The 26,900-nt window shown below is 42.7% G+C and overlaps 1 protein-coding gene across 1 annotated transcript in view; it reads left to right on the forward strand.

The window, feature by feature from the left end:
- Positions 1 to 26,900, forward strand: part of KDM4C (lysine demethylase 4C) — a gene marked incomplete at its 5' end in the record, with an annotated part of 705,351 nt that overhangs the window by 601,848 nt on the left and 76,603 nt on the right. The window contains 2 exons of the mRNA XM_082265152.1: positions 9,685 to 9,870; positions 26,012 to 26,182. Of these exons, the coding sequence (XP_082121278.1) occupies positions 9,685 to 9,870; positions 26,012 to 26,182 (357 nt within the window). The remainder of the gene's footprint in view (positions 1 to 9,684; positions 9,871 to 26,011; positions 26,183 to 26,900) is intronic.

Here is a 26,900-nt window from a genome sequence, read left to right on the forward strand (position 1 = left end):
AAGGACTGCAGTTCGTCTGTGACGCAGCCCTGGATGCCACCCCCTTGTTAGGGCATGCATCGATGTCAGCGGTAGTCCTCAGACGTGTACTGTGGTTAAAATGCTGGTCGGCGGATGTAGGTTCCAAAAAAGCCTTGGCGAATCTCCCCTTTTAGGGGAATCGCCTATTTGGGGCCACCCTAGATGAAATCATTAAGGATGTCACTGGGGGCAAGAGCACTTTTTTGCCGCAGGCTGCTAAAGCTAAAGGACCTCGTAACAAGCGTGGACCTTTCTTTGCCGCTCATAAAGGGTTCGTTCGCTCCGCTGGGGCGAGCGGGAAAGGCAAAGCCCCTCTAGGAGGGTTCAAGAGGCGCTGGTCAGGCAAACAAAAGGCCGACTCAGCCAAACCTGAAGTTAAGGCTAATACAGCCTGAAGGTGCGCCCCCACCCGGCTTAGGGGTGGGGGAACGTCTTCACCGGTGTTCAGATCTAGGTCTTTCCTGAATCCCCGACTAAGGGGTTCCGGAGATCATACGATCAGGATACAAGATCGAGTGTCGATCACTGCTACCGGTGCGATTCTTCCCTTCCAACAATTAGGTGCTACAGGGAGTGGTAGTTCCCGTTCCCTGAACAGATCATTTTCTTTACCTTTTCCAAAGATCATTCTCAGTTCCCTCCAGGAATCGGATCCGGTTGAGCAAGCGGACCAAGGAGCCTCTAGTCTGGTGACTTCGGTCTCTAATGCTCAACCAGGAGAAATTATCACTCCTGATAGGAATCAAGTTTCTGATAAATGTGTGGGAACAGAGAGCGATCAGACTTTGTCGGATTGCCTGGACCAAGCAGCTCTAGGGCAGCCTGGTTCGGACAGACAATATCAGGGTGATGACTTAGGTCGATCACCAAGGATTTCACCATCTGGGTCTTCATCAGAGCATCCCGGAGGTGGATCTGTTGGCATATCGGCTCAACAGGAAGGCGCGGAGGTTGGTAACACGCGCCCGCGATCCTCTAGCGGACGCAGCAGACGCGCTGAACGGCCTGTAAAGGCAGTGTCAGCTACTATATGTCTTCCCTCCTCTCAGATTGCTGCTGAGATTTCTCCGCAGGATAGAGATGGAGGGAATTCCAGTAATCCTGGAAATTCTAGGCTAGCCTCGTCAAGCCGGTCAAGCGGACTTGGACATGCTAGTCGCGAACGCTCCTTGGAGACTTCCTCTCAGGGAGGATCTGCGGTCTCAAGGACCGATCTTCAATCGTGCTTTACAGTCGCTGGTTTTAATGGCCTGGCCATTGAGACCCAGGTACTGAAGGACAGAGGGTTGTCAGCTTCAGTTATTCCTACTCTAATTAAAGCAAGGAAAGCGACTTCCAGCAAAGTCTATTATCGCACATGGAAGACTTATATCGCGTGGTGTGAATCTTTGGGATTTCCCCAACGTACCTATTCGGTGACCCGAATCTTGGCTTTTCTGCAAAAGGGGGTTGAGCAGAAACTATCCTTGAGCACTATCAAGGGTCAGGTTTCAGCATTAGCAATCTTCTTTCAGAAGCCTTTGGCTACTCATTCCTTGGTGCGGAATTTCATCCAGGGGGTGCGGCACTTGGCTCCGCCAGTCCGCGCGCCCTTACCGCCCTGGGATCTTAATTTGGTTTTGTCGGTTCTGCAGAAACCTCCCTTTGAAAATATCAGGGAGATTCCCTTGCTTACATTATCCCAGAAGGTGGCCTTCTTGGTGGCTATCACTTCTGCACGCAGGGTGTCAGAACTGGCTGCATTATCATGCCATTCCCCATATCTAGTGGTTCATAGGGATAAGGTAGTTCTTCATCCGAAGCCATCCTTTCTTCCTAAGGTGGTTTCAGACTTTCATTTGAATGAAGATATTGTGCTACCTTCCTTGTGTCCTCAGCCCAATCATCCTCGGGAATATGCGTTGCATTCCTTGGATGTGGTTCGGGCAATCAGGGTATACCTGAAGGCTACGGAATCATTCCGTAAGACGGATTCACTTTTTGTGATCACGGATGGCCCCAGAAAGGGGTTGCCTGCATCGGCCGCGGCTATCTCCAAATGGATTAGACAGACGGTGGTACAGGCTTATTCGATTAGGGGTCGGAATCCTCCGTTCCCTGTTAAGGCGCACTCCACTCGAGCGCTCAGTACTTCCTGGGCCTACCGCCATCAGGCGTCAGTGGTCCAGGTGTGCAAGGCGGCCACCTGGTCGTCGGTGCATACCTTTACAAAATTTTATAAAGTTGATGTGATGGCATCGGCGGATGCCTCATTTGGCCGCAAGGTTTTGCAGGCCGCAATTTGAGGAGACCGGTGGTCTACCTCGAGGGTTTTTTTCCGTTGGAATTTCAGTTGAGTCTCATCCTTTGATTGATGAGCCTTTAAAACTTCTAGTTGGCACCGGTTGGGCCTTCTAGATTGGATTTTGATTTCCATTTTCCCACCCCTCATTTGTGGTACTGCTTTGGGACGTCCCGAGTTGATATTAATCAAGGAGGACTACGTCTGTCAATGAGCGACAGAGAAAAATGGATTTTTGTAAAATCTCACCTTAAAATCCTTTTCTCTTAAGCTCATTGACAGACGTAGTACCCGCCCCTCTGTTTTTGAGTTGGGTTGGGTTAAATTCTCTAAACACTGCTTTGTGACATAACTGATTTGCTGTAGCAGAGAGAGAGAGGATATACCCTCTGGGACTGCCCCTAAGGTGTGGCCAGAACGTTTTCTTTCCTGTCTAGTCCTTCTCCTGTAGAGGGCAGTATAACCCGAGTTGATATTAATCAAGGAGGACTACGTCTGTCAATGAGCTTAAGAGAAAATGATTTTACGGTAAGATTTTACAAAAATCCATTTTTTCAGGGTACTGCTTAGGCACAATTAACATTTCCAAAGGTTCTACATATCATAGAAATTTTTTACTTTTTTAGGTAAGGTCCACTTTTAAAGTTTAAATTCCCATAGAATGGAACTAAAGGTACATTTATTTACCTTAGTTCCAGTGGTCCAACATCTGTGAGGTCCCTCGCAATCATCTTTTCCCCAGGTGTTCTTCAGCCTTTTCGATTGGCCAGCAGCGTGATGACGTTACTCCCTCATATGCGCAGTTCAGGTCTACATTCTGCAGAGCATTGTGGACAGGCAGGTAAGTGTACTTTATTGCAGAAATTATATTGCATGGCTCTTCTGCAATAAAAAGCCTACCTGTTCTCAATTTGTTATATTTAACCTTTAGCTCAAGTTGAGATTCAAAGCACATGCAGCCCTTACATATCTATAGAATTCTTCCTTAGCCCCAAGGCACCACCTTAATCTTAGGTATGCTTCTATTAAAGAGAGCTTGGTATTCTATTTTGTTGCATGTAACGGAAACTTAGGGAATAGTGACATATATATATACAGCTCTTATATTTTATTTATACGTTTAATATTTAAAGCCCTTTTCTTAAAAAGCAAGCATGTTCAGGCCCTTTTCATGTTCCAAATCCTTGTTTATAAACCAGATGTTATTTCTGATTCTCAGCATAATTTTGTGGAATCCTTCTGTTTCTCAAATCAGTTTTACTGTATAATTGCTATTGGCATAGAAAACAGTGACTTTTGAATGAGATGCAAAGTTTCTGCAAATGTGAAAGCTCATCAGAGTGGCAACTAAATATTGTGAGGATGGCTGCGCCGTGGTATCATAGTTGTGTAGAGAAGAAGAAAGTGCTGCTGCCAGCAGATCTTTGCCATTGTTGATTGTTCAGAAAGACCGCATTAATTCAGCATTTTTTCTATACAGTTTTACAATAAAAATCCATTTTTAAAGTAGCAATATGCCAACCTATTACATAGCATTCTGTGTATTAAACGTTAGAATAGGAAGCACGCATAAAAATACAATTTAGATAGTTTATTTATAAATAAAAAATTATACATACCAATATTTTTGAGTTAAAACCCAACTTTGGGAGTATATAAAAAAAAAAATGTACCCTTACAGTGGGGCCTCCCTCACTGGAAGGATTAAATGCTTGTTCTGCCTAGGGTGCTGGAATAATGAGTACATATCTTTATAATGCACTCCAGCAGGGTCCTTTTAGGACTGTGCCTAGTCCACTGCAGTCACTTCTGTAAGCCAAGACCAGCCACCATCCCATGTCAGCCACTTATACATACAATGCAGGGATAATGTCCCTGTATTGTATGTAATGATGAGGAGGCTAGTGCCAGAACTGCCTATAGTGGGTAGTTAGGTAAATGATACAGCCTGCAATATACCCCTTGACCTAATTAACATTTACCTCCTGCAATGTAGTGGGGGGGGGGGGACTGTAAGGGTGGATTTTTTTTCATAATTCTGGAGCTTGACTTTAACTGTATGTTAATCTGTCAATAGACTTTGTTTTATGAGTGTTGTGTATTTTATAAAAGGCATTTTTAAGTGCATATATTTTCCTCCTCTTGGTGAAAAACTAAAATTCTGTAAAGCTAGAAAGAACTTTATTAAAAAAAAGACTGAGGATGGGTTATACTGATAGATGTTTCCCTACCTTCATTTTGCTTCTCTGGGTAGTGAAGTGAAATATCCCCATTGGTACACAGACAGCTAAAAAAAAACCTGCAGTGGGTTTTAACCCTTCTCAACTTTGTCCAAAACAAATACAAATGTTTTAGCTTTAATGCAAACTATTGTTCCTCCAGCTGGTCAATGACTAATGTCCCTGTTTGGTAAAAGAGAGTGCTGCTATCTTACCCAATATAATGCCATGGTAATAAAGAGAGATGCATTGTCAGGGAGAGACTGCTTTGTGTGTGATATAGCCTGTTCACTTACGGTTTTCACTGTTTTGCTACTCCTTTTTAGTAGTGTAATGGTTGTAATTACTTTTGCCTCTGAATGATATCACTTACCTGCTATATGCTGGTAGTTTTTTTTTCTAGTTGTCCTTTCTGTTGCTTTGTCATGTGACTTTTCATGTCTGAGAAGGTTGAACTAAAAAGGTTATGCAAGCTTGGTTTTGCAAGTAGGAAAGGAACTGATATTACTGCTTAGAAGAAACCATAATGTCACCCTCTGAATAACCAATGACATTTAAAGCTGAAAGTTTTCTCAACCAAGTCCGAACCTTCTGCATTAGTTGTGAACATTGAGATGCTGCTGCGTTTCATCTTTCCACATCCCACAACTGCCTTGTTTTCCTTCATGCAGAAGTCACAATATTATAGCCTAACTCCAACATTTTTAGTTTTCTTGTGTGTTTGAAGTGTGGAGAAGCATCTGTCAGACTTATGTTTTCATGGATAACTTGTTTTGTCTGACAACACTCTCAACACTTGGACAGGAACTGGAGACTGCAAAAACAAAGAAAAAAAAAAAAAAAGAAACACAGGGTTCTGTCACTTTCCACTCTTCAGTCCGTTATCTACACTCATCAATATACAATGGCTGTGGTTACAGCCCTCCTTACCCTAACCAAAACTAGAAACAATTGTTGGCTGAAGTTTGCTTTAAATGTTATCTCTAGCAGACTGGTGTAATCTGCTATTAGAATGCATCCTTATAAATAAAATGGTACTCTGGGTGTTTCGGTCTCTAGTGCATTGTAAACAATCAAGATGACGATAGTACCCACAGAAAGTGGTACAAATAATCTTCCCTTTCTGCAAGCGAAATCTTGAAAAGTCTGTTTTCCATTGGAAATGTGTCTTCCAATATCAGCTACACTATCGAAAGGTTGTGTTTGGTAAAGAGTTATTTATTTGATACCTCCATCCCGGTTGACATGTAAAACAGAATTTACCAATGTCCAAGTGTGCATTGGAAGAAAAGGGAGGGCTTAGTGGGACTTTGATGGTATCATACTCGATTCATATAAGACTAGATAAGTATAAAAATCAAAAATACTTTATTAAGTTTTTTCTTTTTAAAAGTCAAAAACTATTTTGACGATTGACATAATATTATCAAACATACAAAAGACATATAGACAACAATACACTTATAATCATTGATACACTTAGTGACTTTCCACAAATATCATTGATAAGATTCTCCTTATTGAGGTGCGAGGTTTGAGGTGCCTCCACTGGAATTCTAGCCCGACATGTTTCGCAAAAGATTATTGCTTCCTCAGGGGCAAACAGAATTCAATAAAGATTATCATCTATGGAAATATCAAATACAAATAATTAGTATTGCATATGGTGTGGTAGCCTTGAGAGTAAAAGAGGCAAACATAGTGGTCCCATATCTACACCTCCCCCACCCATGCACATCCCCGGAAGCATGGTCAGTGGTGTTGTTAGGTGGCTAATGATGTGACATAACTGGTCTCCCCGGCGAGTGCGGGGGCTTTCTTTTTATGGTTTATCATAGGGTCCGGTGTTTTAAATTATCTTATATTATGTGTTATTTAACAAAAACATTGCATATATACCTACCAAACGGTTTGTCACTCAATGATTATCAGCGAGTACAGATGGAGATGGAAATGGAAGCAGCAGATTTGCAAACAATGTGGTTCAAACTGGAATATTAGTATGGAAAAGCATGTTTATAATTTTGCTATTTAAGCTCTACAGGGAAGCAAGTGATCGCAAAGAACGCCAAATACAATCCAATATAGTTACCTCAGATTATTTGCAGTGGCTAAATACGCTGTTATGAATCCCTATTTGTGATGCTGCTTGATAAGAATATATACCCGATAAGGGCAGAGTGTAGCCCCCTGCAGCACTTCCAGCTTTTAGCTCTTTTAGGCCAATAGCGTATCAAACATTCTTAGGGAAGGCAAAGGCATAAAAAGAAAAAGAAAGAAAAAAAAGAAAAGCCATTAGCATGCTATAGATGCTAATGGCTTTTCTTTCTTTTTCTTTTTATGCCTTTGCCTTCCCTAAGAATGTTTGATACGCTATTGGCCTAAAAGAGCTAAAAGCTGGAAGTGCTGCAGGGGGCTACACTCTGCCCTTATCGGGTATATATTCTTATCAAGCAGCATCACAAATAGGGATTCATAACAGCGTATTTAGCCACTGCAAATAATCTGAGGTAACTATATTGGATTGTATTTGGCGTTCTTTGCGATCACTTGCTTCCCTGTAGAGCTTAAATAGCAAAATTATAAACATGCTTTTCCATACTAATATTCCAGTTTGAACCACATTGTTTGCAAATCTGCTGCTTCCATTTCCATCTCCATCTGTACTCGCTGATAATCATTGAGTGACAAACCGTTTGGTAGGTATATATGCAATGTTTTTGTTAAATAACACATAATATAAGATAATTTAAAACACCGGACCCTATGATAAACCATAAAAAGAAAGCCCCCGCACTCGCCGGGGAGACCAGTTATGTCACATCATTAGCCACCTAACAACACCACTGACCATGCTTCCGGGGATGTGCATGGGTGGGGGAGGTGTAGATATGGGACCACTATGTTTGCCTCTTTTACTCTCAAGGCTACCACATCATATGCAATACTAATTATTTGTATTTGATATTTCCATAGATGATAATCTTTATTGAATTCTGTTTGCCCCTGAGGAAGCAATAATCTTTTGCGAAACATGTCGGGCTAGAATTCCAGTGGAGGCACCTCAAACCTCGCACCTCAATAAGGAGAATCTTATCAATGATATTTGTGGAAAGTCACTAAGTGTATCAATGATTATAAGTGTATTGTTGTCTATATGTCTTTTGTATGTTTGATAATATTATGTCAATCGTCAAAATAGTTTTTGACTTTTAAAAAGAAAAAACTTGATAAAGTATTTTTGATTTTTATACTTATCTAGTCTTATATGAATCGAGTATGATACCATCAAAGTCCCACTAAGCCCTCCCTTTTCTTCCAATGCACACTTGGACTTTGGTAAATTCTGTTTTAAATATCAGGTACACAGTGAGTGCTTGTTCACACCAGCCATTGCAATGCAGTAGCTGGTGGGCAGGGTGGGGTTTTCGGCTAGACCAGTGCAGTGTTAATGTGCCAATACTGGCACATCGCACTGTTTTATCTATTTTTCTTTAAACAAACTTTATTGAAATCTCACACACGGTGATGTTTCATCGAGTTCTATCGGCTAGCTTGTGGTGACCCGCATGGCTCTCAGTACTTTTTTAGCACACAGTGCCCGCACACCACTGCAATGCAGTAATGTTAACTGGCCACACCGGAGTCAAGTCATTTTTCCCTGTCTTCGGTGATAGTGCAGTGGGGCTGCGCTGAAATAGCCACACAACGCAGTCCCACTGCACTTGATGAATGGACCCTGAAAGTTTCCACCTTTATTTTAGCTGCACAAATGTTACATGCCAACATCTGCTGTGCAATAAAAAGTAGCTGTTACCTTATGTATAAAGCAAAACTGAGAATATATCCAAGCAGCCCCGTCTGCCTAAAATGGAAATAAAATGTTTGATATAGAGGTCTTCAAGTAGTACTCAGTCTGTTTGCAGCAAAGAGTTTATAGCAAAAGAAATAGTTCAAGCTTATTGTTGATTTTGGTCAACATGAATAATGAACCAATACCTGTAACTTAAAACTTAAGCACCAGGAAGATTCACCTGCAGTTAAAGTTAGTGATGCGTTCACTGCTTTATAACTATATCCATTAAGCTGGCCACAGAGGTGTCTTTTTTTTTTTTTTTTTAATCAGGCAGCTGGCTGAACAAAAAAAAAAAAACACAGCAGCTTTCCAATCCACACATTCAAGGTTAGTGAAGATATCTCCCCACTATTGTAATCTGGCAGCAGGTCTCCTCCACTTCCAGAATACAGAGTCCAGTTTGGGAGGAGTTGATCACTAGAGCCACTTCTCTCGACTGGGAACAACCATACATGGCTGCACTGGCAGAATCTCGATCCACATATGGCCTGCTTTAGTGTAGTACAAACATGTTCTGAAAATAATTATTTTAAATGCAAACAAAGTAGGTTGCTATATTTGACTTGGTATAAGTCCCTATACAGCAGAGCTCAGACTGACAGACAAGGAGACAATAGAGTGACAGAAAAATAACTTCTTAGTCTGTTTAGTGTTACTGTTTTGTTTTCTCTGCTGAAATTAGGTATCTCGTTCTGGTATACAGGTATTTGTTGTTTGGCAAGACTTTGCATATATTAGAAATGGATGGACATAAATGCAAATACATTGGCAGATAAAATAGCACCCATATATGTAGTTCAGCTGTGTATTCAACTGTTTGCCTCTGAGGTGCACATTGAATGCCAAAATCTTCAACAAATACAACATTATACAGGATAAAAATATATGAAGATGCAGTCTCTGTTTACATGTATGCCTGACAAAACTGTGAATTACATAAAAGATACAAGGTAACTTTTTAACTATGTTGTTTTAATCAGTGCCACCCCCAAGTATGTGAAGAAATGCCATCAAATTGTTAGGCTTAGCCATAAATCCATGAACATATACCCCTAAAGACTTGGCAGCGTTTGACTTGCCAGGCAGATGAAAAGAATCTTATCGCATGTGCATACAAATGCTCATTTGCCTTTCTCCAGTAAAAAAACTTACAGAAAGTATTGCTGAAAATTGTTGAAATGTAAATAAAGGCTTATTAGTAAACCATTTTTAGTAGTTACTCTGTGCTATATATGACACTTTAGTTGATATATTTACTGTAAGTGTAACTGCTATGCTTTAACTAATCTTCTTACTCTCTCCCACAGAAATGTATTTTCTGCAGGCAAAGGGTTAATAACGCTCAAGGAGCTTGCATCCAATGCTCATATGGCCGCTGTCCAACGTCCTTCCATGTCACCTGCGCCCATGCTGCGGGGGTAGTGATGGAACCTGATGACTGGCCCTTTGTAGTGTACATCACATGCTTCAGGCACATGATCAATCAAAACATGGTGAGAACTTCTTTTATGAACACATCTCATTATCATGATTTAAAACCTAGACCATAGCATGGCCACAGCTATGCTGAATGACGTGTGCTCTTCTTGTGTTTCTAAATCTGTCACTTTTATTAGGCAGGCAATTTTTCCGCAAATGTTAGATCATAAGATATTTTAAAATCCCAATTTAAAGAGGAAGTAAAGCTTCCTCTGTAACTTGTACCTGTAGGTAAACCTATGATAAGGCTTACCTATAGGTACTGTAAATATCTCCTAAACATGCACTGTTTAGGAGATACTTATTTTGCATGCAGCCAGTGACATCACTGGCGCATGCGCCCTGAAGGAACGTCCGCCCGTGCTGTTCCTTCAGAGCCCCATGCTGTGAACGGCCGCTCCCGCGCACATGTGTGGGAGTGACGTCATCGCTGCTCCGGCCAATCAGATAGTCGGAGCACGCAAACCCGGAAGGAAGACTGGGTATAGATGGATGCTGTGTGAATGGTGAGCGGGCGGCGCTGCGGGGGCCTCATTTTAAGGTAAGTATTTCATAATGAGCTAGTATGCCTTTGTCTTTCAGGTTTTTATGTTTTTTTTTTTTTTGAGGAAGTCACTGATGTTAAAATGAAAGTGATTATCCTGCGTAGATTGAAGTGGGAAGTTTATAGTAAGTGACAACAAACAGAAATCACATGGGAGCACAATGGCCATTCTGGTTGTGTGACATAGCCATTATGCTTAAAGCGGTAGTATACTCAAAAAAAAAAAAAAAAAAACCCTGCAAGACAAAGGCATAATGAGCTAGTATGCATCGTATACTAGCTCATTTTGAAATACTTACCTTAAAACGAAGCCCCGACACGGACCCCCGGACACCGCTGTGGGAGCGGACATGATCCCTCTGCGTCTCTTTCTGGTTCGGCGGCTCCAGCGCTGTGAGTTGCCGGAGCCGCGATGACGTCACTCCCGCCTATGCGCGTGGGGGATTAACTTTCCGGCAACTTCCCGGCAAGGAACTCTGAAGGTCTGCCAGACCTTCAGAGCGCATGCGCCGCTAGTGTCAGCGGCTGCATGCAGTGCAAATATCTCCTAAATCGTGCCGGTTTAGAAGATAATAATTGTACCTACAGGTAAGCCTTATTATAGGCTTACCTGTAGGTAAAAGTCACAAAAATCGGTATACTACCACTTTAAAGGCTTACTACAGTGAAAAACATTGTATTCTAATAACTTAATGTATGTAATTTCTGTAACAATAGTATATAGGTAATGAATGTCTTTATTTATGATTTTTTTATTTATGTTTCTCTCCATTTTCATTCAAACTTAGCTGTCCAGCACCAGTAAGTCCCCGTTCACACTAAGGCGACCTGTGAGGCGACCTGGTCGCCTCACAGGTCGCCTTCCATAGGGAAGCTGCGCACCCATACTAATAGGAGCGAAACAAGTCGCTGCGTCTTAGAAAAAGGGTCCGGAGCTTCTTTGGGGCGACCCGGAGCGACCGTCATAGACTTCAATGTTATGAAGTCCGTGCCGGCCGCTCCGAGGTCGCGGCGCGCTGCTCGCACCGCGACCTCGGAGGTCGCCCCCCCAAGTCGGATCGCCCCAGTGTGAACGGGGCCTAACAGTTACAGCATTTGGGTCAAATTGTTATTTATTGTTGGGTTTCTTACAATGTTTGCCTTTTATTCATATGATTTAAAACTTGTTGATCCAAGAAAAAAAAAATCTGCTGGTGTAAATGCTAAATGGTGTTAGCTGAGTAAGGCTTGGGTTTCTTTGTTGCCTATTTAACCCCTTGGAGCCTAAGCCTTTTTCTGACATATGTTGCTTACAAGTAAAAATCTGTATTTTTTGCTAGAAAATTTCTTAGAACCCCAAAACATTATATGTATGTATATGTATATAATATTAGGAGAGACACTAGAGCGTAAAATGGCGATCGTTGAGATATTTTATGTCACACGTTATTGCGCAGTGGTCTTTCAAAAGCAATTTTTTGGTAAGAAATACTCCTTTTATGAATTGAAGAAAAAAAAAAAAAAAAACAGTAAAGTTAGCCCAATTTTTTTGTATAATGTGAAAGATGATGTTACGCAGAGTAAATGGATACCTAACATATCATGCTATAAAATTGCGCACACTCGTGGAATGGTGACAAACGACAGTACTTAAAAATCTCCATAGGCGGCGCTTTAAAAAATTTTAACGGTTACCTGTTTAGCATTAGAGGAGGTCTTGCTAGAATTTCGATCGCGGAGATAACCTCACTTGTGTGATTTGAACACTGTTTACATATGCAGGTGTGACTTGGGTATGCGTTCACTTCTGCATGCGAGCACGGGGGGACGGGGCACTTTAAAAAAAAAAAATTAAATTTTATTTATTTTTACACTGTCCCTTTAAAAATAATTTTGATATCTTTGAATGCTGTCACAAGGAATGTAAACATCTCTTGTGACAGTAATAGGCAGTGACAGGTACTCTTTAAGGAGGGATCTGGGGTCTAAAAGACCCCAAATCCCTCTTCTGCACTTAAAAACATTCCAAATCTTTTTTTTTTTTTATTGTTCAGATGGACAGCCCCCTGAAGCCGAGGCCCCGCATATTTGCGTTCCGTCGGCGTAAAGGGGTTAAAGTCCATCTAAAACTACTTTGTCTACAGGCTGACAACGCTGCAGTGATTATACTGCAAAATGAACAGCGCTGACCCCCTATTAAAGGTAGTCGAAATTCAACTGATCAAGTGGCAGGATTAACAGGTAGTTAAAATTATATTATGAGGTAGAGGGGTAATTGGAAGAAACAAAAACTGATGTCTTAATGCTAGTGACAGACTGCATCATGTTTGTATTTTTTTATCATTGCAATAATTTTAGTTTAGTGCTTCAATGTTTGATGTTTCAAATGTGTAACTTTTAATAGGCTAATTATTTGATCAAGCTTTTGAAAATGACTTGCCTTTTTAAATCGTTCTATCATTATATAGCCTTGATTTTACAACATAGTGCTGTTGTCAGTCCTATGCCTTGCCATTGATTACTGTTCATCACATGCTTACTTTCCAGTCAACAACCCTGTGATGAGCAGCAAAGAGTAACTCAGTTTAATTACTGAGAGGTTCAGTAATGAGCTTTGCTGCGCCAGTTGTTATGGAAAGTCTGTGATAATTCCTTTGCAAAGCTGCTGTGAAAAGAGATATGTGTAAATAAAATTAAATACTTAGAGGGTTTTCTGCTTTCAGTGAAATAGTGGAAATCCCCTTTAGTGGGTGAGACACATACAGCTGACCCATTGTAAGGGCATTCTATATTTTAACTGTTTGAGGGACATTCTAATAGAGTGAGAATCTCAGATTGTTTTTAGCAAGAACAGAAGAGACATCACAGTATTGTTATTGGTTAAACTATTTTCACCAGTTAGAGCCGGTTCACACTGGGGCGACTCAGTCTCCCGACTTTGAGCCGCCCCGTGCAGTATGACTTCATCGCGGCTTGCAAACGACTTCTATAATATAAGTCAATGCAAGCCACTCCGATGTCGCCCCAAAGTAGTGCAGGAACCTTTTTCTAAGTCGGAGCGACTTGAGTCGCTCTGATTAGAACGGTTCCATTTCACAGAATGCAGCACGACTTGTCAGTCGACCAAGTCGCCTGACAAGTCATGGGAGTGTGAACCGGGTCTTAAAGTGGAATTGTTGGATAAATCAAACTACCTAAACTGCCCTACACCCTACCAACACCTATGCTTGCTTAACTGTGTAAGAAAGCTGTAAATACTTACAGTATCTCACAAAAGTGAGTACACACCTCAAATTTTTGTAAATATTTTATTATATATTTTCATGTGACAACACTGAAGAAATGTCACTTTGCTACAATGTAAAGTAGTGAGTGTACAGCTTGTATAACAGTATACATTTACTGTCTCCTCAAAATAACTCAACACACAGCCATTAATGTCTAAACCGCTGGCAACAAAAGTGAGTACACCCCTAAGTTAAAATGCCCAAATTGGGCCCAAAGTGTCAGTATTTTGTGTGGTCACCCTTATGTTCCAGCATTGCCCTAACCCTCTCGAGCATGGAGTTCACCAGAGCTTCACAGATTGCCTCTGGAGTCTTCTTCTACTCCTGTATGACGACATCACGGAGCTGGTGGATGTTAGGGACCTTAAGGTCCTCCACCTTCTGACGGAGGATGCCCCACAGATGCTCAATAGTGTTTAGGTCTGGAGACATGTTTGGCTAGTCCATCACCTTTACCCTCCGCTTCTTTAGGAAGGCAGTGGTCATCGTGGAGGTATGTTTGGGGTCGTTAGCATGTTAGAATACTGCCCTGTGGCCTAGTCTCTGCAAGGGAGGGGATCATGCTCTGCTTCAGTATGTCACAGTACATGTTAGCATTCATGATTCCCTAAATGAACTGCAGTTCGCCAGTGCCGGCAGCACTCATGCAGCCCCAGACCATGACACTCCCATCACCATTCTTGACTGTAGGCAAGACACACTTGTCTTTCTACTCCTCACCTGGTTGCCGCCACACACGCTTGACACCATCTGAACCAAATAAGCTTCTCCTGGTCTCATCAGACCACAGGACATGGTTCCAGTAATCCATGTCCTTAGTCTGCTTGTCTTCAGCAAACTGTTTGTGGGCTTTCTTGTGCATCATCTCTAGAAGAGGCTTCCTTCTGGGGCAACAGCGATGCAGACCAGATTTGATGCAGTGTGCGGCATATGGTTTGAGCACTGACAGGTTGACCCCCCACCCCTTCAACCTCTGCAGCAATGCTGGCAGCACTCATACATCTATTTCCAAAAGACAACCCCTGGATATCACACTGAGCATGTGCACTCAACTTCTTTGGTCAATCATGGCAAGGCCTGTTCTGAGTGGAACCTGTCCTGTTAAACCGCTGTATGGTCTTGGCCATCTTAGTTTCAGGGTCTTGGCAATCTTCTTATAGCCTAGGCCATCTTTATGTAAAGCAATAATTATTTTTTCTCTGTCGCTCATTGACAGACACAGAATCATATCTTGATATCCATAGGGTTATACTGCCCCCTACAGGAGTAGGACACTAGGCAGAAAAAAAGTTCTGGTCACACCTATGGGCAGTCCCAGGGGGTATACCCTCTCTCTCCCTGCTATAGGATGTCAGTTTTTTTTCTGCCTAGTCAGGAGTAAGGACCTAAGTTCCTTGCTGGGATCTCTGGTCCTGGCAAGTTTTTTTCTCCAGTTGTTCCTGTGAGATCTTCAAGCAATTATGCCGGATCTGGGCGACGGGCTGGATGCTGAGATCCAGTGGTCACCCCAGCTGGCCTACGAGCGCGTGCAGGCCAAGCTCCGCGCTGGGTCGGCCGCGACATAGTCCCGCTGGACGGGGACTTGCCCGCGGGTTAAACGTCCCGCCGAGTCGCATACAACTGGTCGGCGGACGAGTCGGAGCGTCTCCTTTGGCCGACACCCCCCCCACTGGGCGGCGAGGGGTCTTGTCTGGAGGGGCGCCCGCTCTGTTCCAGTATGGTGAGTACTTGTTCCCCCCTTTCCCTCATGGCTGACTCTGGGGTGGATGCGGGCCCCTCCCTGGGACGGTCGGACCCCCATTAATCTTGGTTCCCCTCTGTTTCCCTTTGCACCCCCCTCCTGCGGTGTCCCTCTCCCCCTAGGGGGGGTATTTGTGTGCATGTGGAGGACGGCTGTTGTGCGGCTACCCAGGGCCTACCTGCCGATCGATCACCTGTTGGTGTTGGTGGGGGTCCCCAGGGACCCCCCTTCCCGCCGCAGCGCGCGGGGCCGCCATTTTCTTGTAGTCCCTCGTGTGGCTCATGGCGGCGGCCATCTTGGTACACCCAACTTGTTTGTTTGCAGAGCTGGGCTGCTGTGGGAGTTACTGGGGGCATGTGAGGGGGCGGAGCCCCTCCCTAGACCCGGGAAGATCGCTCCACAGGACTTCCTTTTCACCAGGTTGCCGATAAATGTGTTGGAACCGAGAACGATCAGGCTTTGCCTGGTTTACTGGACCGAGCATCTTCGGGGGCTGCCCGGTTCGGATTCAGTCGGACAATCACCAGGGGGGCACAAAGAGTGTTCTGGCGGCCGTGGAAGTGGCCGGCATTCTTCGTTGGGCGGAACGGTTTGTTCAGGCTCTTTCCGTAGTTCACATTCCGGGCGTGGATTTCCGACTTTCACTTGAATGAGGATATTGTGTTGCCTTACCTGTGTCCTAAGCTCAGTCATCCTCGGGAGTTTGCGTTACACTCCTTGGATGTGGTTCAGGCGATCAGGGTGTACTTGGCTACTACTGACTCTTTTCGTAAGGCTGATTCACTTTTTGTGATCACGGATGGCCCTAGAAAGGGGTTGCCTGCGTCTGCTGCGACTATCTCCAGATGGATCAGACAGACGGTGGTGCAGGCTTATTCTATTAAGGGTCAGGTTCCTCTGTTCCCTGTTAAGGCGCACTCTACTCGGGCTCTTAGTGCTTCCTGGGCGGAAGTGCTTCCTGGGCCTTCCGCCATCAGGTGTCGGTGCTTCAGGTTTGCAAGGCGGCTACCTGGTCGTCGGTTCATACCTTTACTAAATTTTATAAGGTTGATGTGATGGCATCGGCGGATGCCTCTTTTGGCCGCAAGGTTTTGCAGGCTGCTGTTTGAGGGGACCTTGGTATACATCGGGGGTTCTGTTTTTTCCAGGTGGGTCTCATCTTCTTGTTTCGATGAGTCCTCGGTTCTTCTGGTTGGCTCTGTTGACCTTCTGGATTGGGTTTTTTTTCTGTTATCCCACCCCTCATTTATGGCACTGCTTTGGGACGTCCCTATGGATATCAAGATATGGATTCTGCGTCTGTCAATGAGCGACAGAGAAAAAAAAAAAATATGCGATTATCCATTTCTTTTTCAGGTGACCCGGAGCGAGAAGATGGAGGTAAGTATTAAATTAGGGTGGAACTCCACTTTAAGCTCATTGACAGACGCAGTACCCGCCCCTCTATTTTGAGTTGGGTTGGTATGAGTCTCTGACACTGCTTTGTTACATAACTGACATCCTATAGCAGGGAGAGAGAGGGTATACCCCCTGGGACTGCCCATAGGTGTGGCCAGAACTTTTTTTCTGCCTAGTGTCCTACTCTTGTAGGGGGCAGTATAACCCTATGGATATCAAGATATGGATTCTGCGTCTGTCAATGAGCTTAAGAGAAAAGGTCTTGGCATGTCATCAGCAGTCATGGCAAAGATATATTGAATGTATTCCCAAGTATGATAACATGTGAGAAGGGATCCACTATCTAGCAGTCTACCTAAGAGAGTATGACAGTACTGAGAGGCACAAAATAAATACTTTGTGAAGGAACGACAGCGTGATTGTGCTGCAAAAGTGGCTACCATAAAATCTAAATAAACATCTAAAAGCAACATTAACAGTGTTCCACTAGTGCATAAGGAAAGAAACAAAGGGGGTACAGGGAGTACAGTAGGGCCACCCTGTGACCCGAAGCCCCCAGTGTGCGAACGGCAAAAAAAAAATGGGACAAGGCAAGGGGACCTGGGTCCTAGGTAAACCACCTGACAAACCATCGGCTCTACTTAAGGAAACCTAAGCTGTACAAAATACTAATCCTATAACAATACAAATCAAACCAATAAGCCCAGTAAAAGACTATACGTAACCCAGTAGTATGGGCACTAGTAAGCTGCTTGGAATACAACAGATAACCATGCGTGGTAGTGTGGTTCAAATACCTTGCAGGGCCTGGATCGGTGTGCTCCCCCAGACGGCCATCAGGGATTGATGTGGCCACCGATAAACAATGCCTGACATACATCCAAAAGGGGAGAAATATTACCATTCATGTGTTATCCCCAATGGGACACCCTGGTCCCAGGCCTAGATTACGAAAGTTGGGAAACCGCTGAATTATATGGGGCATGGCTGCTGTGGCATATTACCGTCAGACTCCTCTTTGTACAACCAGAGGAAGAAGTGTAGACATATAAAAAAATAAGAGGGGGGGGGGATATAAGGATGTGAGAATGGAGAGGCAAGGAAAGGGTTGAGGGAAGGGGTAAACAGGGAAAGTAAAGAGAGCATAAAAAAACACAAGGTCATCAGGGTCAGACTTGAAATGTCATGACAGGATCATAGCAACATGGAATGTTAGAATCCCCACTGCCAGTAGGTGGACCATAAAGATTAAGATCCAGAGGATCTGTAAAGGTAATTGGTATCAAAGTACTTCTCGTGGGACAAGTTACAGGAGGAGGGCAATAGTGTCCTGGGGGGTTAGGAGTATAGTCCAAAAATACAACACAAACATCTTTAAATGAAATGAGGAAGAGGGCTACGAGTGTCAATCCACCCTAGTTACCGGATGGGTAGCAGGGGACCTCGCTGAGATGGTCTGGATCTGGAACATCATGTCTTCTGCGGGTGGGGTGGCTGAGAAGCTGGCAGCCTAAGATCATATGGAAAGTCCAACCAATTAGGCACTTGGAAAGAAAACATGGACTTTCTAGGTACCAATGAAAAAAAAAGTAAAAATTTTAGTAACAATTACATAAAACACGTGTAGACATAATAAACTTGCAATTTACCAACACAAACATATCCAGCTCTGACCGCCAGGTTAGGGCTGATATAATAAAAACAAACCCTGGTTGTGTCCCGCTGCATAGTTGGAGTACAATATATCAAAGATGAAAACGCAGCATGTTTTGCAATATCGCGCTTCTTCAGGAGCTTATTTTACGTTACATTTTCTAAATGAATAAAAATATATCTATAAAAATATATATATATATATATCAGAAAAACCATTTAGAAACATTTTTTCTCTTCCGTTCATTGACAGACACAGCTCCATATTCTTTACCGTAGGGTTATCCTGCCCTCTACAGGAGTGGGACTAGGCAGACAACACAAAAGCTTGGCTATGCCCTGTGGACCGTCCTCAGCTGGCATAACCCCCCTCTCTACTGAGTTTTTGTTTGCCTAATTCAGGAGTAGGACCTAGTCTCCCTGCAGGGCCCTAGGTCCTGGCATTTTTGTCAGTTTTTTTTGCGGTTTGTTTTTGGATTTTTCCCTGTTTTTTTCCTGTGGTGATTATCTAGCAACTGCTCGGCTGAGCGACGGGCTGGACTATTGAAGTTTCAGTGGTCCCCTCAGCCCAGCCAGCAAGCACGTTCAGACCATAGCTCCACACTTGGTTGGCCGCAACATAGCCCCACTGGACGGGGGCTAGCCCGTGAGTTGCACATCTCGCAAGGTCGCATACGACCGGGTCTCGGTGTGAGTCGCAGCGCTCTTTCTGGCCGACAGCTGCTTAGCTGGATCGGTAAGTAAGGGCCCCCCCCACTCCTCCCCTAGTTCGGTGTGGGGCGCGGGTACTCCTTGGGGTGGTTGGTCCGTCTAGGGGTTCTCCCCCTCCTTCCCCTCCCTCTTCCCCTCCCTCTTCCCCTCCCTTCCCCCTCCCTCTTCCCCCTCCCTCTTCCCCCCCCCCTTCCCCTCCCTCTTCCCCCCCCCTTCCCCTCCCTCTTCCCATTTGAATTTTCAGAATTCTGCCCTAGTACCGACCAGGAGATTGGATTATCTGGGACTGACTCTGGATTCAGCTCTAGTCAGAGTGTTCCTTCCTCTGGAAAAGTTGCAGAAGTTGCATTCTGCGATTCAACTGTTGTTAGCCCACAAGGGGTTGTCCCTTCGGACGTGTTTGAAAGTGTTGGGCCTGATGGTGTCTGCCTTCAAGGCGGTTCTGTTTTCACAGTTCTACACGCGACTCCTTCGAAAGGAGATTCTGGTCAAATGTCCCAAGTCGCTGGACAATGTGATTTATCGGTCAGGCGACAGAGTTCTCTGGTCTGGTGGCTGTGCTCCCCAACCTTGCTACAGGGCAAGTCCTTTCTCACCTTGTACTGCACACTGGAGGTGTCCGGCATTCTCGGGTGAGCAGATCGTTCTTGGCAGGTGGATTACCTCATTTATCAGGCGTTAGACCAGGGGGAATGGTCCCTTTATCTGGACAAGTTTCATGTGGCTCTGTTGGCGCCTCGGCTCAACAGGAAGGTTCGGGGCCAAGGTCGCGAGATCCTCTGGCAGACACCACGGATGCTCTGGTGGCCCCATGGAGCCGGTACCATCTGATTTAAGCCGTTCCTCCACTCTAGCTTCTTCCATGACTTCTACGCAGGATCGACGATGAAGGGATTCTAGTGGCGATGGATTGACCTTGCCGGTCTTGGTATGCCGACCTGGTGCGACTGGTTGCAGAGGTCCCCTGGGTGCTTCCTCTCAGGGACGATCTGTTGTCTCAACGGCCGATCTTCATTCCTGTGTTACAGTTGCTGGCTTTGACGGCCTGGCTGTTGATAGCCACATGCTGAAGGACAGGGGCTTGTCTGGCTCTGAGATTCCAACCATGTTGAAGGCGAGGAAATCTACATCTCAAAAGCTTTATCATTGGATGTGGAAAGCGTACATTTCCTGGTGTGTGGTTCAAGGAGTCCTTCTTCGTTCCTTTTCGGTGGCTCCGATTCTGGCCTTTCTTCAATGGGGCTCAATCAGAAACTGGCTTTGAGCACCGTGAAAGGCCAATGGTCTGCTTTGGCAGTCTTTTTACAATGCCCATAGGCTTCCCATTCTTCCCATTCACACTCTGCCTGTAAGTTCTCCTCTGCCACTGTGGGATTTGAACCTGGTTTTGTCGGCTCTTCCTTTGAAAACATACGAGAGATCCCTTTCCTTACGCTGTCACAAAAGTTGGCTTTTTTGGTAACGATCACCTCTGCTTGCAGGGTTTGGGAGTTGGCGGTTTTTTTCTTGTCGTTCTCCCTATCTGGTGGTTCATAGGGAAAAGGTTGTCCTGCGACCATGGCTGTCGTTCCTCCCAAGGTTGTCTCTGATTTGCTTTTTATACTCTGGATGTTGTTTGAGCTATTTGGCAGCCACCGAGTCCCTTCGGGGGTCAGACTCACTCTTTGTGATTACGTACAGGCCGTGGAATGGGCTTCCTATGCTACCATATCCAGATGGATCAGATGGACGGTGACCCAGGCTTATTCACTCACTAGTCGGGTTACCCCCTTCCCTGTGACGGCACATTCTACTCTGGTACTTAGTGCTTCTTGGGCCTTCTGTCATCAGGAGTCAGTAGCACAGGTGTGCACGGCGGTCACTTGGTTGTCAGTGCATATTTTTTCGAAGTTTTACAAAGTGGATGTTTTGGCATCTGCAGTTGCCTCCTTTGGCCGCAAAGTTTTTGAGGGCTGTGATTCAGAGGATCTGTTTTTCCCTCTTGAGGTTGTATTTCAGGATTGTCTCCTGTTGAGCTACTATTACCTGGATTGGCTTGTGTTTAGCCTGGGGTTTGTTATTCCTACCCCTCATGTTTGGCACTGCTTTGGGACGTCCCTATGGTAAAGAATATGGAGCTGTGTCTGTCAATGAACGGAAGAAAAAATAGGATTTTTGTACTCACCATAAAATCCTTTTCTCTGATTTCATTGACACACAGCACCTACCCCTCTATGGAGTTTTTATGCTTCTGTTACTGCTGGTTACAAAACTCTTCTAAGCAGAGAGGGGGATTATGCCAGCTGAGGACGGCCCACAGGGCGTAGCCAAGCTTTTGTGTTGTCTGCCTAGTCCTACTCCTGTAGAGGGCAGCATTACCCTATGGTAAAGCATATGGAGCTGTGTCTGTCAATGAACTCAGAGAAAAGGATTTTACGGTGAGTACAAAATCCTTTTATTTACACTGGCAATGTATGTACCCATTACAAAAATAAGAATGCGAAGTATAACTTTGAGCTGTGTTTGAGGTCCCAAGGCCAGAAGCCAGCATGCATATAGGGCAAAGACAGATGTGGGGACACACCAAGTATCTAAAAAAAGAAAACATCGTAAAACGCAACCCCTATAAGGGAAGAGGATAGTTTGTTGCAAAAGTGATAAATATAAGGCAGAGAACACCACCAACCATAGAGCTGCAACAGAGTACTATAGAAGATTACTGACCTACCCAGGCCAGTGCCCTCAAAAGTACAGGGGTTGTTTGTTTTATCAGAATATAAGTAATTGTGCTTGTCAAATTTATAACACTTTCACATTCCTTTAAAGGGCTACATTTTTGGATGATTTGATTGTGTGCTTGGTATACATAGTTTTATATTATATATATTTTTCTTTATTGTATTCCTAAATGGTATCCTAAGCCTTGCAAGTGTTTCTAAACAGAAAATGAAGTCCCGATAGAGCACTTCATGATTACCCGATTTGTGGATATAGCGATGTAAACCAATAAAAATAGGTGCCTATACTGTGTAAAATCCTAGAAGACCCTGTCTCACCCTGCTCTACACAGCCTCAGTTGTTGCGTATTCTCAGCACTGTGCTAATAATCAGTGAGTCACTAGAAGCCAATCTTCTGACAGCCTAAATATTTACTGCTTGTAAGGGGGAAGGAAGCATCTGGAAAGACACACTGTGGTAAGGGAACACAGATTAGGAGAGATAAAAGAAAAGCAGGAGAGGTGACAAAACAAACTCTGCTGCCAGGGAGACACAAAAGAGTTAAACTTACAAGGATAGTGTCTTATCTTATCACTTGGGTATTCTCTCCAGTGGCAGCCTGTGAACTTAAGAACTGTAAAGCTTTTGTCGGCCATCCTCTGGAGCTGAGCCACACGATAAAAGCTGGAAATACACACATTTTAATTACTTAACGTGACGCATGGTTTTTGAGATCATGAGAAGGGGGAGAATTTCCAATAAGGAAATGACTGACCTGGGCTTCAACAAAATGGGGGTCTCCAGCAAGAAGAAACAGGAGCAATTCTGGAGGCCATTTACAGCACACACTAATTTTGGTAGCATAATTATTAAGGTGGAATGTATGTCTTTTTGGTAAAGAACATTAATTATCAAACTGCTATGGGTAAAGTGCCACTTTAGAGTGTTTCGAAAATGCTCTGATTTCTAACGTACACTTAGTTGTTAAACTGAACACGAAACTGTATCATTTACCAAACACAACAGTAAGCCTTACTTAAATCCTAAAAAAAAAATAGCCTTTAACTTTTTTACACTAGAATTTTATTAGCATCTTGTTAATGTGTACCACCTTGAGGCCCAATATAATTCACCCACCAATTTTAACATAAGGATATAAAAAGTATAAAATATGCAGACTTGAATATGTTAAGTGAAATACAGAGTATGAACATTACCTCCATTAAAGAACTAGATAATTGTAGCATTTCAAAAATGGTCAATATAAATTGTAAAGTATACAAACATATTATTAGAGTAATGTCACAGGGATCAGCAGGCTAGTAAAAAATCTGAGATTTTGATGCTGACCTAAACATCTGTTATATGCCTTGATATGTTAAGGCCAAAATAACAAAAGGGGAAGGAAGAGAGAAGAAAGAAAAAGATGATCTAAATGAGGGAAAAAAAGTTGTTTTTTTTTTTTTTTTTCTGTGACCCTTAGGGAAATTTTCCTACAGTTTCTTGTTCCAGAGAGGCAACAATTTATGAATCAGGGTGCACATACAATTTGATGTAAATTACTCGCCAACATACTTATCAAGCAATCAAATTAGTGATCCCAAAAGGCAATGCTCCAAAACTGTTCTTGGTCCTGAAAAGCCCTGATCAAATAAACATAATGTGGATTAAAAAACGTGAATCGCTGCAAATATCGCGGCAAAAATGTACTACATGCTTTTCTGCAGATTCTCCATTGAAGTCAACGTTTTGCTTTTTAAAAAGGCCCTGATCCTTTCCAAAAAATACAGTGGCTGAAAAAAGTATAGATGTGAATGTGTCCCATTGGAAACTCAGTTGGACTGTAGTGGGTTTCTGCAAAAAGCATTAAAAAATGCGAACCGAGCCTTAGCCTAAGAAGTTGTCACTTGTGTTTCTTGTAGTTAACATCTAGTATGTTTACTAATAAAGTATTCTATTCACTAGTATGTTTTGAAATTAAGTCTTTTTTTTTTTATCTTTTTGAAATATTTGTGGGAAAATATTTGATGCTTTTTTTATATACTCTTTTACCATTTTAGAGCAGTCTGAACCTTCCTTTGTATCAGCAGGGCATAGTTACCTTCTCCTAATCAAAAGTGACACTTTAAACTTCTCCACCATACTTTCTTCTGACAGGAGTATTTTTTGCTCTGGCATATGAGTAAATTAAAAGTGTTTCTGTCAGTATGTCATCTTGCTTATATCCAGTTTTAACGTAATGTTGGAAATAATGATCTATTTCTGCAGCTTGACTTAGCCACTTTACTTGCATTTGCAAGTCTAATAGATGGCATGTTCAAATACATAGTTTCGTATTTACAAATTCTGCTATGCTGGAAAAGGTTACATACTTACATTTTATAGCATACATAACCCATGTTAATTGTATAAAGGACCTGGCTTTCTTTTTTATTTCTAGTAAAACTGTTGATATTTTATATAGTAGTATATATAATTTTTTGAAAAGATTATTTCATCACTGCAAAAACATGGGGTTACTTATAGTAATGTATATTTCATCTTTCATTACAGAATTAATGTCATAGAAACTTAGGGCCTGTTTGCCAGTTTTATAGATACATTGATTTTCTACAGTTTTAGGTTGTATCACCTGTTTTGCTTATAACTTTTGCAATATTTTAACAGTTAATAGATCATTTAGTATTCATTTTTTTAGATGTTAGTTTTAGTCGATAAATTACAGGTATTGAAAACTGACCTTACTACTCACATATTGTTTTTGCTAGTAAACAACGTCAAAGCATGCGAGATAATGAAATGTCACTGATCCTTACAAACATGGCTGCAGAAAGTAAATGCAGAATTGGTGTGAAATTACAATGCTGTTAATTTACATTGTACCCAGTCCCTGATATTCAGTTGTCTTGCTCTCTGAATTGTTCTGAGCTGGCCCAAAAGTAGCACAAAGTGCAGGAACCATAAATGCTATGGCCGTTGTCAAACTGCCTTGTTCCATGAGCCATTTGAATTTAAGAGATTTTATTTAACTTATCTGAATATTATCCAATATGTGTGGCTTGTAAGAGCCAGTATAATAGGGTGCGTCTGTAAAGGCGACCATGTAAACATGTAAAGGCGACATGTAAAGTGCGACCATCTTAACAACAGATGTTTTTGGCATTTTACAGAAGTGTCATCTTGAGAAAGTGGGCTGAATTGTTCTTAAGCTGGACATACACTAGCCGAAAAATTGTTCGAACTCATTTACGAAAAATCGGCCTTGAGAGCAGATGATCGTGCCATCATGTAATGACCAAATTTCGAATGGTAAATCGTTCAATGGACAAAAATGAATCAGTTTTTCATTCAGTTTGTCACATATACCTAGTGCAAACAGTTCGGCCAAGAAACACATTAACCTTTCAATTTATCGTTCGTTCTGCAGAATTTTCCAAGCTGTTCCTTTGATTTTTCGGCTCTAAAAAGTTAAAACCGATTTTCTATTTGTGGCCATTAACTGGACGAAAAGCGAACGAACAGACCAAATGACAGATTTTTGAACGATTTTTCGGCTAGTGTATGGCCAGCATTAGAGTTGTTATTTTGTTTATTTTTTTAAATGCTTGGTTTCCTGTTCTGTACACATCACTCTTTCCCTTAGCCCCGGTTCACACTTCTGTGATGCGGGAACATTGCGAATATGCAGCATGTTCCCGCATCGCATCCGCACCCCTGGCAGTTCACACTGCCATATGCGATACGCAGGGGGTGTCAATTAAAAGTTAACGACACCCCCAGTTGAGATCGCATATCACAGTGCTATCTACAAGTTCGCACAGAATCGGATCGCACTAGTGTGAACCACCATGCGATCCGATTCTGCTGCGGATAAAAAAAAGGGTCATGTGCGTGTTTAGTGCGATTGCAGTGCGAATTCAGCCATACAAACTTTATGACTGAAATTTGCACCGCACGTGAGATCGCATGTAATTTAGGAGCAGTGCGCACCGAATTACATGCGATCTCTGTGATCGCACTAATGTGAACCGGCACTAATACAGACATTTTTATGTGGCTCTTTTTGTGAAAGCACAATGATGTAGCAGTCTTCTAGGTCCTAAAAGCTTTAATCATTTTCTTGTCTCTATTTTCATCTGTTTCAGAGGAGCAAAACAACAGTGAAGAAGCTAAGCATTGGACAGACTGTCATTGCAAAACACAGGAACACAAGATACTACAGTTGCAAGGTTGCTGAGATAACGTCTCAAACATTCTATGAAGTTGAGTTTGATGATGGATCTATTAGTCGAGATACATTCCCTGAAGATATAGTTGTAAGTATTTAAAGTATTGTGAGAATGTTTTATTTTTGGAAGTTTGCTCTTTGGTTTAGTATTTTATGTTATAAATGTTCACTGTAATTTACAGACAGTTATCTATTCATATTGACCACAAGTACAAACTTTTGTAATGGAACTGTGAGTGCACAGAAAGCTGCAGGAAAACCTGACAGAATCTAGGTTTGGTGTCTGTTTAGCTGATTTCTTACTGAAAGTACATTTTTCATAGTTACATAGTTAATCTGGTTGAAAAAAAGACACAAAGTCCATTTAGTGCAACAAAAAAAGGGGAAAAAATGGGACAAAAAATGTTTTTTTACAATACTATATACACAATCCCATACCCACAGTTGATCTAGAGGAAGGCAAAAAACCCCAACAAAAGCATGATCCAATTTTCTCCGTGATAGTATAACAGACTAATGGCTATTCAGCAATTGGAACTTTTCCCTGCTCTTGACTCTGGATACACAGAGAAATTTAACTTAATTGGATATATTGCTTATTCGATCAGCGCTCTATTTGGCAATATACATTAAGCAGGGATACCCCCGTGCTATAGTCCCCAGGGCTTTACACACAACATTGGATATCTTTACTTACTCTATATAACTACTTACTCATTGTAAGTCCAATGTGTGTTTTTATATTTGGTGTCCTGTTTTGTGTTTTTTGTTGTATGTAGATTGACCCTTCTATGCACCAGAATTAA

This window comes from Pelophylax lessonae (assembly GCF_965119305.1).
Source record: "Pelophylax lessonae genome assembly, chromosome: 1".
In the NCBI taxonomy this organism is placed as follows: domain Eukaryota; kingdom Metazoa; phylum Chordata; class Amphibia; order Anura; family Ranidae; genus Pelophylax; species Pelophylax lessonae.